Source organism: Astatotilapia calliptera, chromosome 7, assembly GCF_964374335.1.
Source record: "Astatotilapia calliptera chromosome 7, fAstCal68.1, whole genome shotgun sequence".
NCBI classification, from domain to species: Eukaryota; Metazoa; Chordata; class Actinopteri; order Cichliformes; family Cichlidae; genus Astatotilapia; species Astatotilapia calliptera.
In genome coordinates this window covers 26704151-26720892 of record NC_137428.1, presented here as the reverse complement: position 1 = coordinate 26720892, position 16742 = coordinate 26704151, and the positions used below count along the sequence as shown (strand labels likewise).

The window sequence follows — 16742 nt, the reverse complement described above, 5'->3', positions numbered from 1 at the left end:
AATGACTCTGAGATGAATGAAGAAACCTTGTGGCTGATTCTCTCAAAGTTGGATCCAAAACGTGTGTTAAATCTAATTTTGCTAGAATGACTTGGTGTTTGCAGAGGAGTATTGTGGCCTGCGAATATTGAAGTTGGTCAATACTGGTAAATACTTATGAGGCCAGTGCATCCTGTTAGTCGAGTCACATATACAGAGGTTTTTTGTTTGGTTTTTTTTTTTTTTTTGGGGGGGGGGGGGGGGGGGGGGATTCTACCAGAGGTGCTTGCTGACTAAAGTGCCAGATCCTTAAAGTGTTCTGGTGTACAAGTTCACTACTTCTTCTACGCAAACCAACTATTGAAGAAGGTGCAACTCAACAACCACTTCATTAGGTACACCTTGCTAATAGAATATTCACATGACAGAATCACACAGTAGCAGCACTGTGGCATGATGGTTAGCATTGTTGTCTCACAGTAAGAAGGTCATGAGTTTGAGACCTTTCTGTGGGGCTTGCGTGTTCTCCCGTGTCTGCATGGGTTCTCTGGGTACGTAGTGGGGTTAGGTAAATAAGTGATCCCCCCATACCATTAAACCACAACCAGCACCCTGAATTGTTGATACAAGCCAGGATCGATCCATCTTTCCATGTTGTTTACGCCAAATTACGACATTGCTTTGCAAATTTTATAGCAGAAATTAAGACTCCTCAGACCAGGCAATGATTTTTTTAATCTTCTGTTGTCCAGTGTTGGCAAGTCTGTGCAAATTGTAGGAGTCCATTTCAATAAAGGTTACTTTTCTCTATAAACCCTAGAGATGGTTGTGTGGGAAATCCCAGTAGATCAGCATCAGTCACCATACTACATTCAAAATCACTTAAATCACCTTTCTTCCTCATTCGGACTCTCTGAACTTCAGGGGGTCGTCTCGGACATTTCTACATGCCTGTTGAGCAGTTGAACGTGTGTACCTAATAAATAAACCAATTATGTATTGTGTTATGTAGTGTTCATGTATGATCCCCAATCATATGATTTACTGTTACCTTCCTATTAGCTATAAGCACTCAGTCATCACTCATATTCTGGTTAAATGCTACTCTTTCTTAATCATAACAGAAAACAGATAAATGTGCAGTATCTTCAAAATTTATTATGTGGATAAAATACAGTTGTCAAACAAGTTTCTCTTTTTACTACAAAAGTGTTAGAAAAGAAACAACCAACAGGACAAGCTGCTTCTTTGTTTCCCTTTCTTGGTAAAAACGTTTCAGTCAAGGCTTAGAGAAAACGAGAAGAACTGAAGACAGGCATACGATCAAACAATTCTCAGACGGGCGATAAAGACCTGGTCAGTGAGAAACAAAGGTCAGTCACTTAGATACAATTTAATTCAGTATGACTCCAGTTAAACAGTGAACGGGTTGTGCATTTTAAAAGTGTCCAATAGAGTACACTGTACAGTGTTTTCCTGCACACACACAAAGGAGCACTGAGAGAAAGAACAGTATTACAAACTGAGGGAAAGGGGAGAAAAATGCAATTTCTGGTAAAGATAAATAAATTAAAAGATGGTACAAAGAATCCTGTTGAAGCTGCTGTAGAACCAAAAAAAAAATACTGTGTGATTACAGGCACATGATAGGAGAACTTGTGTTTTGTTTTTACACAACTCAACCATCTGATATCAAGCAATACATTTTACATGCTTTTCATGTAAGAGATTGCAACTCTTAGAAGAGTAGAGGGAATATAAAAAGTAAAACTCTTATCCCCCTCTGTGTCAGAAAGACAAAAATATTCAGCCCACTGCTGGACTTTTGTTACAATTCAGATTTGTTACTTTTTTACTACAGTAAACAGTTAACCCCTCATATGTAAAAATAATAATAATAATAATATTAAGAGGAAAATGTTCTAATTCAGGTGCCACTGGAACAATAGTGCGTTGTTATATTCGAGGAAAAACATTGACACAAAACAAGGACATCTAAGATATCAACCCTTATCATTTAAGTACAGTTATTTTAAAAAAAAACAAAAAAAAAACGACAGGGTAAAACGGCTCAATAATTATTATTTTTTTTACATTTTTTTTTTTTAACTGATAGGAAAAAATCAAACAGCATTTTGCTTTTTCTACATACAAGTCCAGCAATTTTTGAGCTGCTGTAGAGCAAAGACTCATGCAATTGTTAACACAGCACAAATGATTTTAATTCTATCGGGAAATTGTGGACAGTTAACATTTTACAGCAAACTCAGATAATACTAACACTGCTGTATTATAAAATAGACACTTGAACAGAAACGGACTCACTGTTTTCACTGGGCTGATGGGTGCATGTGTGGAACTGCATGTGATTTAGGGTTACTGCACATCTTCAGTGTAGTGTTAACATGTACACACTTTAAATTTGGCTGGTACACACACGATAAACACCTGGTTCCTCTGTTTATCTGAATTATCAGTGAGCTGATGAGCACAACCCTGACCTGACAAACATGCTAACATTAACGCCCCAATTCCACCTGGTATGAACATGCACACTATATCTAGATCCTGACAGCCGGTCCATGAATGTTTGCATTCATCCTGGTATTAAAACAGCCTCTCATTGTCTTGATTGTGCATGCGATGTGATTAACAAGAAGATGAGCTGGGAGGACACGGCCGACTTCAACTACATGTGCGTTCACATTACAGTAAGCTACCTAGACATGTTGATACCAGGTGTAGGTTAGGTAACTGGGTCAAAATGACATTAGGTAAAGGCAATGAACACCTGATTGTAAACCAGTTCCTTATAAACAAATCCTCAAGCTTCATCCAGAGGCACCGTGTGTCTGACAACATGCTTTTGGTAAAGCACTCCCTGCTTGTCTCAGGAGGCTTCGTTGGCTTGGCTTGGCATCTTGCACATCATCAGGATCTGCTTCAAGGCTTTCTGGACGTCCTCGTCCATCTGACCCTAAAGGTCCAAGACAGACGGTCAGTTAGTCAACTGACTAAAAATAAAGAAAACAACTGCTAAAGTGATTACTAGGTGGATAATATTAAGTGACATTCATTTGAAAAACCTTCCAACGAATCACAAACAAAAGTATCTGAATGCCTGACTTAAAGTTAGTTAGGGTGACCTGATCCCTTAAAAGTGAACATCATTAAGCTGTAGTCCAAGAAGACATAAACAAATGGATGGACTTACCTGAACAGCATAGAGGAGGTGCATTCTGTAAACTGACACTACTTCACTGTGTTGCTTCTTTGACTCCTAAAAAGACATGAGGCAAACCCAAACTTAACAACTGTACTTTATTTATATCAAAGCTAGTGTAAGTAATTTACAGAGCCCCCAGAAGGTTGCACTGTTGTGACTCCAGTAAGGAATAAGCTCATCAGATCTCTCTGATTATAACTGAAGCCTGGGGGTGGCAAACCTGGGAATGTGGCTGTTTCCATGGCTGTGCTTTGGCTGTTATACGTGTGTGTGTGTGTGTGTGTGTGTGTGTGTGTGTGTGTGTGTGTGTGTGTGTGTGTGTGTGTGTGTGTGTGTGTGTGTGGTGACAGATTGTGCAGTAACTTATTACAAAAGCAGTTTAAGGGAACATTTCTGTGACCTTTGTGGAGCTTTTAAACCGATTCGCTAATTATTAATGAGAAATCTTACAGCAAGCTGGTACTGCAGTTGTTTGATTTGCTGCTGCATCGTCTCGAGTTGCTGATTTTGCTGCTGTCGTTTGGAGGGGGAGCAGGAGCTGTAGGAGAGCTGTGATAGGCTGTTTAAGGCATCCTTCAGTTTCACCACCTCTCGAGACAGGTCATCTATCTACAACAAGATAGAACAAGTTGAACAAGTTCACCGTGAAATGAAAATACTTTTAGCTGCCATTTCCTTACTGACCCTCTTGTTCTTTTCTCTCTCTGATGCAGTGTGATTCTCCACCAGCTGTTTGAGCTGACACACAGCATCCTGGGACTCGGCCAGTTTGGAGGTCAGCGTCTGGTTCTCCTTCTCCTTTGACATAACTAGCTCCTGCAGGGCTTCTCGCTCTGCACCATTATCCCGTGCCTGATGGATGGATGAGCGGTTAAGATAAGTGTTAAGAATAGATAGTACTAAATGTTAGAGAGAAAAGAGCCTTTGGAAAGTGGATATGTTGTTTTTGCCTATCCTCCCACCTTCTGCCAGGCATCAGCAGCCTCCAGGGCCATCTCATCCTGCTTCCTGAGGGCCTCCTGGAGGAGGTGTGTCAGATGGTTCACTTCACCTTCCAGCTGCTCCCGCACTGTGTCATGCTCCACGCGGGAGACTGAGTCATCTGGGGTGACATCCTTCTCAGCTGTCAGCCTGTTTGTGAAGGGGACACATGGTAGTAAATAGAAGTACATTTTATTCTAGCAGGGAGGAACATTTAATGGAAATGGATAAACCCAGTAACCCTGTAATTGATGTGAATATATTTTAATATCTTTTATTTTTTTCATTTTCATATTTTAAAAAAAATGAGATAAATGTATTTCTCTAACAATCAAGATTAGTCAGCTTGTTTTTTTCTTTCATTAACTTGCCATTCTACAGATATACATTCCTAAACAAGCCAATTAGTATTAGCTGATAACACTAATACTAGCACTCTATTACCTCATTATGATCACTTTTGGCATCATTATGCTAAACTTGAGGCTGCTACACCACAAGACCTATCGGTGATTTTGTGGTACACTATGTGCATCCTTCTTTTATATATAGTCTGTGCCTTAATTTTATACTCATTTACTGATAATCATTAGTACAATATTAGGTTCTTTTACTTGTTATCATTTCACATTATCCAAAAGGTTATTTATACAGGTGCGTCAATGTATAAGTAAGATTTTTGTTGTAGCCAACCAAGGTGGAGCTCAGTAAAAAATAGGAAACATGTTCATCATCAAAATTTGACATATTTAGTTTTGTGTTTGTGTTGCTATTTTTCACTCACCTGTGTTGAAGAGCCTCCACCTGCGTGGTCTTTTGATGTAGCTCCTCTTTCAAGGCTTCCACCTCATTTTCCAGCTCTTTGATCGCATTACCCAGAGACGACATCACCTGCATTTGATCAGCAAGAGCCACGGAGCTCTGTGCCTGAACCTCTGCCGCCTTCCTCAGTAGTGAAATCTCCTCTTGAGCAGATGAATATTTCTTCTCAGCCTCAGCTAGCAGCCTCTGCAGCTCCTCCACCTTACTGTTTAACACCTGCACCTGTTGTTCCAAAGTTGGAGAGGGGGAGGTACTCTTCTCAGCTTGAGCTTCAGCCAGCTGTTTCTGAGTGGCATTGAGCTGATTTTTGGTTTCACTGTAGGAGCGTGAAAGTTCCCTGCAGCGGAGCTGCAGTCCAGTGATTTCCTCATCTCGGGCAGCCTTCATCTCTTCAAAGTCTTTGGCTGCAGATTCAACAGGCACTGTGCCCTTTAGAGCCTCCTAAGCAACAGAAAGGGGATAAATTGCAGGCCATAAAGATGAATGATATGTGGCGAACTGCATTTTAAAAAGCAGTCTAAAGAAAAAAAAAAAAAAACTCTGCTCCTCTGATATCAACTAAATCTTGAATTGTCAGCCTCAAGCAGAGATGAAACAGACTACAAAGGTTGGACAAATCAATTTTGTTCATATAGAAGAACCCTGCATTTACCTGGAGCACCCTGACTTCCTCCTGTGCCTCCTTGTACAGCTCCTCAAGTTGTGCTGCCCTCTGTTCTTTCTCTTTAGCGCGCTCTCTATCATCCTCCGTCTTCTTCAGTGCCTCTTCCAGACGTTTGATATGTTGTGTTGCTTTATCTACCTCTGACTCTGATTGGGCGAGCTGGGCCTTTAGCTGCGTTACTTCATGTTCAAGTGTGGATGATGTAAGCCTCTGGCTCTCTCGTTCTCTCGTTCCCACCTGTACTCTCAGATTCTCCACTTCCTCCACAGCTTGGTGGTATCTCTCCTGAGTGTCAGTCAGCTTGGCTTGCAGCTCTGCTAGACTCTCCATCAGCTCTCTCTCTCTTCCTCTCTCGCTTTCATTGTCCTCTCTTTCCCTGCTTCGCTCTGGCTTCAGCTGAGCCTGAAGCGACTGGTTTTCCTTCCTGGTTTCAAGCAGTTTTATCTGAACTTTCTCTAATGTCTGCCTTAACAATCTGATCTCCTCTTCGCCTCCTCCTCGTAGTTTCTCCCTCTCGTCTTCCTCCAGTATCACAGAGTCAGCTCCTGGATCTTCCCCTTCTACTTGAGTGGTGGAGGGGACTTGAGGCAATGACTCAAACTCATCCTGGGTAGAGTGGAAAGATGAGTTGGAGGCAATGCTGTTTGGACGACTCCTCTCCTTCAGGTTTTCATTTCCTTGGAGGGATGGATGTTTCTGTGGGATGAGGGAACAGGCAAAAGTGAATGAAAGTGAGTGAGGCTGGAAATACAAAAAGCTCAGTAATGAAACTGCAGCTATGTTTTTCTCTCACATTCGCTTGGATTGATTAATTACAAAGAAAAAAACAGAGGTATTTATTAGACATGACACGATACCACTTTCGCATCTGTAACCGGAAGGTCACCGGTTCGATCCCTGGGCTCTCTGTCCTGGTCGTTGTGTCCTTGGACAAGACCCTACCGCCTACTGGTGTTGGCCAGAGGGGCCGATGGCGCGATATGGCAGCCTCGCTTCTGTCAGTCTGCCCCAGGGCAGCTGTGGCTACAACTGTAGCTGCCTCCACCAGTGTGTGAATGTGAGAGTGAATGAATAGTGGCATTGTAAAGCGCTTTGAGGGCCCCGAAAAGCGCTATATAAATCCCATTATTATTATTATTAGACTTGTATACAATTATGGATTTCTAGACATTTAATCAGATGACCACTTTGGTTGTAAGATTCAGATAATTGTTTATTAAAAGTTAGTCATTTTAAATGAAATAACAAAGAAAAGTATTTTTTGTGCCCCCCTCTCCCTGTTAATGCCCTGCCTAGCCCCCCTGGCAAAACTTTGCTAGACCCGCCCCTCCACAGTTACCAGCTGTCAGCTACATAAAAAAGGATCCTGGTGTTATTTGTCTCTCAGAAACAGTTCATAACTTCCCTTCAACTCATTCTTGTCACCTAAAAGGTAAACCTGTTTCTCCATCACTGTTCAGCTTTGATGATTCAGTAACATCAGGACATCTCCTGGTTTCATCTTCATGTTTCCCTCTCACCACATATCCAAACCGATATAATGAGCAGTAGCTTTTACAGCCGTGGCTCCAGCAAACACCAGCGAATACTAGAAAGTAATATTAAATCAATTCTAACAACAGCTGACCACGCTTAAACGTGCTACTGTTGTTTATCCGCTGGTCTCCTCTTTCTGGCGCAAAGTGGGCGATAAACAAACAAGAAAAACGGGACTTGCGACAGAAAAGCCGACCAGCTGATCATTGATCAGTTTCATGGTTGAAGTAGCAACAGGGGAGGAAGGGGGAGAGAATGAGAGAAGAAGAAGCAGCTGTGCAGCAAAAACAGAATAACTCCAGCTTTGTGTCTTTTTTCCATTCTAGCTGAAGTACGAGACAAATCGATTCCTTTTCTCCTCAATATGAAACTCCGATGGCCAGTCCAGCTGTGGCTCCAAATATCAGTTGTTTAGCTTAACGCGGAAATACTATTCAAACATTCAGAGATGAACTTATACACATTTGCTTTACTTCTCTGGGATAGTTTTCTTCGAAATTAAATGCCGCGGTTTGGAAGCATGTAGTGAGGCTCCAAATGCTCCACCAGACCGCCGACAGGTCTCGAAGAGACAGCCGCTCTATCACGTGACACATACGATACATAATATCGGATTGGTCCATCTCTAGTATTTATATAGCTGTGGGTGTCTTAAGAATAGGAGTCAAATTTTTCATATAAAATATTTTTTCCAATTTATATTTATAAAAAAAATTATATGAATATGAAAATACACTATAAACTTTCACTTTTCTATTCTTACTGAACACTTAGGGCACTTCTTACTACAACCCACAGCCAGTGGCCATGTTTTCTTTTTATCACACAATCTGGTGGATTCAATCTCAGCCACATTTACACAATTTTAGGGCACAGTCACTTTATGAAAATACCACAAAGCTGGGTCAACTGTTTAATTTGATCAGGATTGGCAGATTAATTAATAATGCACACACCCACTAAATTAACAATTAAATATAAGATATTACACAAATGGATTATTGCTCATTTACTCAAGTGTACTGAGCAACACTTAGCAGCATTAAGGGAGGACAGGAGGGATAATTAGAGTGTCAGCTTTATTTATTTAACCTCCTAGGACCTGGCGTCCACATATGTGAACATCACATTTTGAGTTATTTAGACCAAAATATTTAATTTTGCTCTACTAGGGCCTGATATCCACTTATGAGGACATTATACTGCTACTGTTTTATCAAAATTTTAAACGAATATCCTCATATGTGGCTCTCGTTTTTCTTAGGAACAAAAAATCAGGTAAAAAAAAATAAAAAATCTGGTGATTCTTTGTTTTTACACTCATTGGGTCCCAATCAGCCCAAATATCAAAGAGAAGGTTAGAAGGTTAAACAGAAACCAGTGTTGAGTAATATTACGTTTAAAAGTAACATTAAATTAAAACATGTAAAAGTTGGACTACGTTTTGGTTACCAGAAATAAACACACACCGTTGCACGTGACACATAAGCCAGTAAGGTCATTGCACTGATGCATATGCACACTATCGGTTGCCTTCTTTTAAGAATGTGCAGTTTGCTGGTAATCCTGTTGTTGTTGTTAGGCTGAGTTTTTCTGCAGTTTTCCTAGTGCTCCCAGGCATTCAGCTAACCATAAAGAGTACACAAGTTATTACCTTTTTAATATGCTTTAAATAAGCTCTAGGACAAAACTTAGAATGGAAACACAAACAAAAGTGTAATTATTCTGTGTGTTTATTAATGTGAAAAACGGAACAAAACAATAGTATACTTGTAAACTGAATCCTGTTGTTCGAAGTCTTAAACGCTTTCAAAAACCACCGCAATCGTCTTCGTAAGCTTTTCAGGCTCCGGCTTAAATCACAAACAAATGTCACGTAATCTGTAGTTAAACTGACACATTCCTATTTCCTAAGTGTAACGAGCACGCTCAGTAAAGAGGCATTCATCATCTTCATGATTTCCCGCCGGGCATAAAAGGATCAAACACCAAAATACTGTAAGCCGACTTCTTCTGTGCTTCTGTTTTTCTCTACTTCTACTACATTATTTGTGGTTTGTTAAAAAACAGAAAACATTTTTTTAAAAATCTATCACTTTAAACAATCTGCAGTAGTAACCTGGCTTAAACAAGCAGTTTACTGTTGTTTCGTTGATTGTTTTTGGTTGTTTATTTCATAGCTAAACTCCTGAGCATGAATGAATGGGTTACATACCTTAAGTTTGCTTGCAAGTTGCTGGTTTTCCAAAGTGAGAGCCATAATCTTGGCTTGCAGAACAGAAACCAGAGCAGCAGACGCTGTGAAACTTTGCTCGGCCTGCCAGGACATACGCACACATACATTCACATACCAGACTGAGGCATAAAGACAACGCTAAGGACCACTACCTGCCTACTGAAAAACAACACGAGTCGTGGCACGTCTTAAGCTTAGTATAGACCTCCTTCAAGAATGCTGAAAAGCTGTTGTGTTTGTTTAGCACTAAACTACAAAAGCAGGCTGGCTTCTTTGTAAACATATTATACGTAGAAAACTGTTTAAGATTAATCTAAAGTTAAAATATTCAGTTAAAAATATGCACAACACAAACATCTCTGATTCAAGTTTTTCCTAAATGCATGAAAAGAGATTAACTTTCATATAAAATACATATAAATGCAGTATATTGACTCTATGTGGGGTACTCACATGAACAAGGCATGCTAATACTTATTATTAATTTAATTATTTTTCTCCAGATAATTTGGTCTAGTCAATACACCCGGTTTAAAAACCTGCATATATGGAATTTAAATAAAGCACCAAAGTGTTGTCAACTATATATTAGTCACCTTTGTATCCAGCTCAGGACCCGTCACCGTCTCCACCGTTTGCTTCAGGTCTTCGATTGTTTCCAGCAGCATGTTTCTCTCCTTGTCAACCTCCTCTTTCAATGCTGTTCCTCTGATCTCATCTTCCTGTGAAAAAAAGGGGAGGAGAAAGGAGTGACGAGTGGCAGAAAAAACTGGGAGGAAAAAAAAACATCATATGAAGGCTGATGGAAAGAATTTACCCAAGTACTTAAAATGGAAGCCTAAAGGCTAATGCAGCTTTTACTTTCATATTTCTTTTTTAATACCTTGTGTTTTTCTGTTACCTTGTAGTTGAATCTTTTAGGAGTGTCACTTTTGTTGGATGCTGGAGTGCCAGTAGATGTAACAATTGAAGGGGAAGAGGGTCCAGAGCTCTAAAGGAGGATTGTTGCATTAATTTTCCTGATAAATTACTATCATTGATTTGTCCACTTTTAATGTCGCTACCATCTCTCAGACATTTTACAATCCCTAAGGATGTCCTGTACTGCACTGACTGTTTATAGAAACAGCTTGCAAATGCAAACGCCACACTTTCCACAATTTTTTCCTTTGGCCTCTTAATAAAAAATAAAAATAAAAAAAAGAGAGAGAGAGATATTAAATGCTAAAAGAGTTGTAATCGCTAAACTTTTAATTGAATTTGGATACAAAAACCTTACAATTAAAGCTGATGGTGTGCACTTTGAACCCATATGTATAACATAACTTACTTGAAATGTTTTACTAAACAACTAAAATAACATAAATTATGTCAGTGCATAAAATATACACACTGGCCACGTTAATAGGTTACCTGTTAAACTGCTCAGTATACCTAATACTAAATACCTAATCAGCGAATCACATGACATCAACTCAATACATATAAGCATGTATACTTGGTCAAGACAACCTGCTGAAGTTCAAACTGAGTAACAGAATTTCTGATTATTAAAGAAACTGCTGATCTAATGGGTTTTCCTACAAAAAACATCTCTAGGGTTTACAGAAAATGGTCAGAAAGGGATAAAATATCCAGTGAGCAGTAGTTCTCTGGGTGAAAATTACTTGCTGATGCTAGATAACTGAGAAGCATTGCTGGACTGCGTTAAGCCAATAGGAAGACAGCAGTAACTCAAATAACCACTTGATACGATCGAGGCTTGCAGAAGAACATCTCCAAATCCTCCAAGAACAGGAACGCGAGGCTTTTGATTGGCACAGACTCATCAAAATTAGACAATAGAAGACTGGAAAAAATGTGGCCTTGTCTAATGAGTATTGATTTCTGCTGCAAGATTCAGATAGCAGGGTCAAAATTGTGAGTAAGCATGATGAAAGCATGGATCCATCCTGCCTTGTGTCCAGACAGTCCGCATGTGTAATAAGTTCAAACTGAACATGAGAATGGAGAATCTGATGCTTGGCATATATTCTTTTTTTTACTTTGCACCTATTACTAACAACTTAGCATCACTTAATACCTAAGTATTGTTGCTAACCATGTCCTCTAGCATAACATGCCACACCACAAAGCTGAAACAATCTCAAACTGGTTTCTTGAACATGACAAGGAATACAGGGTACTCAAATGACCTCCAATGTCACCAGCTCTTCAGGATGTGGTGAAATGGGAGACTTGCATTATGGACATCTGATGCTAACATGCCAATATGGACCAAAATCTCTGAGGAATGTTTCCAGCCCCTAATTAAATCTGCCATGGAGACTTGTGGCAGTTCTGAAGTCAAAAGAGGCTCCAACCCAGTACTAGAAAGCTGTACCTAATAAAGTGGCCAGTGATTATACATGCACATCAACAGAAAAATTTGGCTGATATTTTCTCACCAGAAATCAGTTAATAGTTTGTCGAAGAGACCTTTACAGATAGTATGTAAATAAGCAATCGCTGATTTTGTTCTTATATTACTTTGTATGAATACACTACAAACATGCATTAATATTAATATGGAGAGTGGCACACTGGTACAAGCTGCCAGACATAGACACATGCATTTACCTGAGGTGGGCTAATGGGAGGTGGAGGTGCTTTTCGTTTTTTGGGAGTTATGATCCGTTCATCACTTATCTTAGCTACTTGATCATGCTGAAGAGCCAGCAAAAGAGGCAGAGAGGGAAGGTGACCAAAAAAAGAGAAAGAAAAGTGGGATTCAGTGCTGGTTAGTAAGAGGAGTCAATCGGTGGGTGCTACAGTAAGAATTAAGGTTTCTTTTTCAAAAACAGCAATTAAAGTTTTTTTTTTTCAAAGCTCGGAATTATGACACTAACATATGAGAGAAACTGAACTATATTATTTGTAGCTATGAAACTGAAATTAGTCTGAAGTTGGTTTTATTCCTTATTTTACTTCCTAATTCTATAAATCAGTTGGCAGTGCTAAAATGTTTATTCACTGTCATCCGCTGTGGAATTTCACATGTTTTAGTACTTTTGATGGTCGATATTTTACCTGGGGACTTTTAGGAGACTTCGTATCTGCCAAAAAAGATGGAAAGGTATTGTTAGGTACAACACACTAAACATCTAAGAAAAATTCAACAGTAACAGGAAACCAACTGCAGGTGGCAGTGTTAACTTTGTGTTGAACCCAGAGCAGTATGGATCTCTGTCTCACAGGGGCAGTATGTGTGTTTTTATTGGCACTGATCAGGTTTTGGGAGGGCAAAAAAACCCTGAAAGCATTAAGACTGGATCTCACATTGTTTTTGGTTAGGGTTAAGACTGAGATTAGGTACAGAGTAAGTTTCCCTGGAAATGTACTGGTTCACTGCAATGCCCTTAAGGGGGGAGGGGGAAAAAACTAAAAACAAATATGCCTGCCTACCGCAGCCTGAGTGACATTGTCCGCAAAATTTACATACAAACCTTTACTGAATACTTCCTCAACACTTGCATAAAGCCACCTGCACTCACTTCCTATCTTTCTCTGAACTGTAGGTTTGTGTTTATGCACAACTCTTACCTGAGACCTGATGCTTGTTTAGTGCAGCTGAAAGGGCAGTTTTGGTTTCAGAGCTGCCTGAGACCTTAGCGTAATGTAAAACCTCATGGCCTTCTGCATCTACAGCTGACAAGTCTGCTCCTCTCTGAACCAACACTTCAACAACAGATACTGCATTGGACTCGGTTGCGAGCATCAAGGCCGTCCTACAACACAGACAACACAGCATACTGATCACCACTTCAACATCAATCAAATATCCTACAATGAGCAACAATTTATTTGTAATTTTTTCCCTGTGTCTTATTGTGTGTCGACTTTGTTGGGGTCTTTTTTTTGTTGTTTTTTTGTTTTGTATACCTGCCACTGTTGTCAGAAGTGTTGATTTCAGAACCAAAGTCGAGCAAAGTGCTGCATACTTCTGCATGACTGTGTTTGGCTGCCAACAGCAAGGAAGTGAGGCCATCCTATAGGAGAAACAAACATAAAAACGAGAAAACAAAATGACTAAAATCATCCTATAGAGAAAAATAAAAGACAAGACAACATGACACAGATTTAAATGGACGCACACCCACAGCAATATAACTAGTCACAGCGTGGGCCTTGACAGACTATGGTAACTGTGTGTAAGGTGAGAAAAATCTCAGGCCTGTGTGAAAAATGAGTGAATGTCTGCTGCTCTAAATGAATTCCCCAGCAGATAAACAGAAAAAATTCAGATGGTATGTTTAAGATGAAAGAAATAAGAGCATGGGAAAATCCCCCAAATCATATTACTGATTGAGCTCAGCAGGTTGCAGAGAGTTGGTGGATGACTGCAGTATTTCATAAGACAGGCTATCCCATTTTCTCCAGGACTGTCAGGGTCTGACCCCAAGTGTAACCCTTCACTTAACCTCAGTCTTGTAATGCTCAAGCATAAATATTTGACTGCCTAAGATGGATAAGGGAAATTCCCAGTCTAGAGAGAGCTACTTCATCACAGGCATAAGGGTATACAGTGGCTTGCAAAAGTATTCGGCGCCCTTGAACTTTTCCACATTTTGTCACATTACAGCCACAAACATGAATCAATTTTATTGGAATTCCACGTGAAAGACCAACACAAAGTGGTGCACACATGAGAAGTGGAACGAAAATCATACATGATTCCAAACATTTTTTACAAATAAATAACTGAAAAGTGGGGTGTGCGTAATTATTCAACCCCCTGAGTCAATACTTTGTAGAATCACCTTTTGCTGCAATTACAGCTGCCAGTCTTTTAGGGTATGTCTCTACCAGCTTTGCACATCTAGAGACTGAAATCCTTGCCCATTCTTCTTTGCAAAACAGCTCCAGCTCAGTCAGGTTAGATGGACAGCGTTTGTGAACAGCAGTTTTCAGATCTTGCCACAGATTCTCGATTGGATTTAGACACCAGACAGGTCAGGGATAGTTATTGAGAAATTTAAAGCAGGCTTAGGCTACAAAAAGATTTCCCAAGCCTTGAACATCCCACAGAGCACTGTTCAAGCGATCATTCAGAAATGGAAGGAGTATGGCACAACTGTAAACCTACCAAGACAAGGCCGTCCACCTAAACTCACAGACCGAACAAGGAGAGCGCTGATCAGAAATGCAGCCAAGAGGCCCATGGTGACTCTGGACAAGCTGCAGAGATCTACAGCTCAGGTGGGGGAATCTGTCCATAGGACAACTATTAGTCGTGCACTGCACAAAGTTGGCCTTTATGGAAGAGTGGCAAGAAGAAAGTCATTGTTAACAGAAAACCATAAGAAGTCCCGTTTGCAGTTTGCAACAAGCCATGTGGGGGACACAGCAAACATGTGGAAGAAGGTGCTCTGGTCAGATGAGACCAAAATGGAACTTTCTGGTGGCCAAAATGCAAAGCGCTATTTGTGGCGGAAAAATAACACTACACATCACTCTGAACACACCATCCCCACTGTCAAATATGGTGGTGGCAGCATCATGCTCTGGGGGTGCTTCTCTTCAGCAGGGACAGGGAAGCTGGTCAGAGTTGATGGGAAGATGGATGGAGCCAAATACAGGGCAATCTTGGAAGAAAACATCTTGGAATCTGCAAAAGACTTGAGACTGGGGCGGAGGTTCGCCTTCCAGCAGGACAACGACCCTAAACATGAAGCCAGGGCAACAATGGAATGGTTTAAAACAAAACATATCCATGTGTTAGAATGACCCAGTCAAAGTCCAGATCTAAATCCAATCGAGAATCTGTGGCAAGATCTGAAAACTACTGTTCACAAACGCTGTCCATCTAACCTGACTGAGCTGGAGCTGTTTTGCAAAGAAGAATGGGCAAGGATTTCAGTCTCTAGATGTGCAAAGCTGGTAGAGACATGCCCTAAAAGACTGGCAGCTGTAATTGCAGCAAAAGGTGGTTCTACAAAGTATTGACTCAGGGAGCTGAATAATTACGCACACCCCGCTTTGCAGTTATTTATTTGTAACAAATGTTTGGAATCATGTATGATTTTCGTTCCACTTCTCATGTGTACACCACTTTGTGTTGGTCTTTCACGTGGAATTCCAATAAAATTGATTCATGTTTGTGGCTGTAATGTGACAAAATGTGAAAAAGTTCAAGGGGGCCGAATACTTTTGCAAGCCACTGTAGTTTCTAAAAACTATGAGGAGCAATAGATAATACTCTTCAGCACTGAGTTGTTTAACAGACATTTCCACTGTGAAACATGTTTGGGGGAGGGGGATCCAAGTCTTTCCTGAAAAAAGAAAAAAAAAAAAGTAGGAAAACGAACTTCAAGAAGCACTAACGTCTGTCAGCATAGTTTTGTGTGTGTTTTATATTACAAGGCTGCTGCTTTCACACACCACAGAGAACAGAACTATGCTCTGGGTTCCTCTGAGCTCTGCTAAACACTTTAACAGGCATGTGTCTGTGTTTGCCCTGTCTGTGTTTTATATTTCTCTGGAATCTAAAAGACAGAAGTAATTTTGTTCTTCTCTGGGTAATAGGTTCAATGCGTGTGTATAAAGGCATGTGGGCGCACAGGTGTATTACTGCTAGTTTGCTGGCATGTGTTACTCGCTGTGTTTCTAACTTGCTGTCATCGTGTCTGACATTTAAAGCCATATTACCCAAATATGGGCAACAGTGTAAACGCTGGGCAGAGGTGATGCATGACAAGTTAACTGTTAGGACAAGGTGTTACAGTCAGAGAGGCCTGTCAATCAAGACAACTAAAATAAAAACACAGCTCTGCTTAAACCTGAATACACTCACCATGCAACAGTATTCTCAGCATTACCATTATATGTTCATTTGCCACCTGAAAACTGGTTTAAATCCAAATAGTGTCTTTGTTTGTATGAACAGGATCCTAAAACCGTCAGTCTGCTGGTTGCATGTACAGTCAATGGCTACTTAATTAGTTACACATTGCTAGCACTGGGTTAGACCATAATACTTCATGGCACAGATTCAACAAGGTGCTGAAAATATTTCTTTAAAACATTTGGTCCATATTGACATGACAGCATCACATAGTTCCTGAAGACTTGTCAGATGACACATCCATGATGACAATCTCCTGTTTCACCACACCACAAAGGTGCTCTGTTGGACTGAGATCTGGTGGCAATTCGAGTACAGTGAACATATTGTCATGCTCAAGAAACCAGTTTGAAATATGAGTTTGGTGAAATGGGGCTTTATCCTGCTGGAAGCAGTTAACAGAAGTTGTCACAAA

General features: G+C 40.3%; 1 protein-coding gene across 2 annotated transcripts in view; it reads right to left on the bottom strand.

The window, feature by feature from the left end:
- Positions 1-1117: 1117 nt before the first annotated feature.
- rai14 (retinoic acid induced 14) overlaps positions 1118-16742 on the bottom strand; it is a 55241-nt gene continuing 39616 nt past the window's right edge. The window contains exons 8-21 of one of the 2 annotated variants that reach the window (XM_026174008.2): positions 13366-13472; positions 13027-13211; positions 12514-12539; positions 12064-12150; positions 10346-10435; positions 10041-10166; positions 9424-9525; positions 5661-6368; positions 4971-5449; positions 4168-4336; positions 3890-4057; positions 3656-3814; positions 3194-3259; positions 1118-2956 (exon numbers count right to left, since the gene is read on the bottom strand). In XM_026174008.2, the coding sequence (XP_026029793.1) occupies positions 2870-2956; positions 3194-3259; positions 3656-3814; positions 3890-4057; positions 4168-4336; positions 4971-5449; positions 5661-6368; positions 9424-9525; positions 10041-10166; positions 10346-10435; positions 12064-12150; positions 12514-12539; positions 13027-13211; positions 13366-13472 (2559 nt within the window). In that variant the 3' untranslated portion in view covers positions 1118-2869. The remainder of the gene's footprint in view (positions 2957-3193; positions 3260-3655; positions 3815-3889; positions 4058-4167; positions 4337-4970; positions 5450-5660; positions 6369-9423; positions 9526-10040; positions 10167-10345; positions 10436-12063; positions 12151-12513; positions 12540-13026; positions 13212-13365; positions 13473-16742) is intronic. The other variant, XM_026174009.2, reaches the window with a different exon arrangement.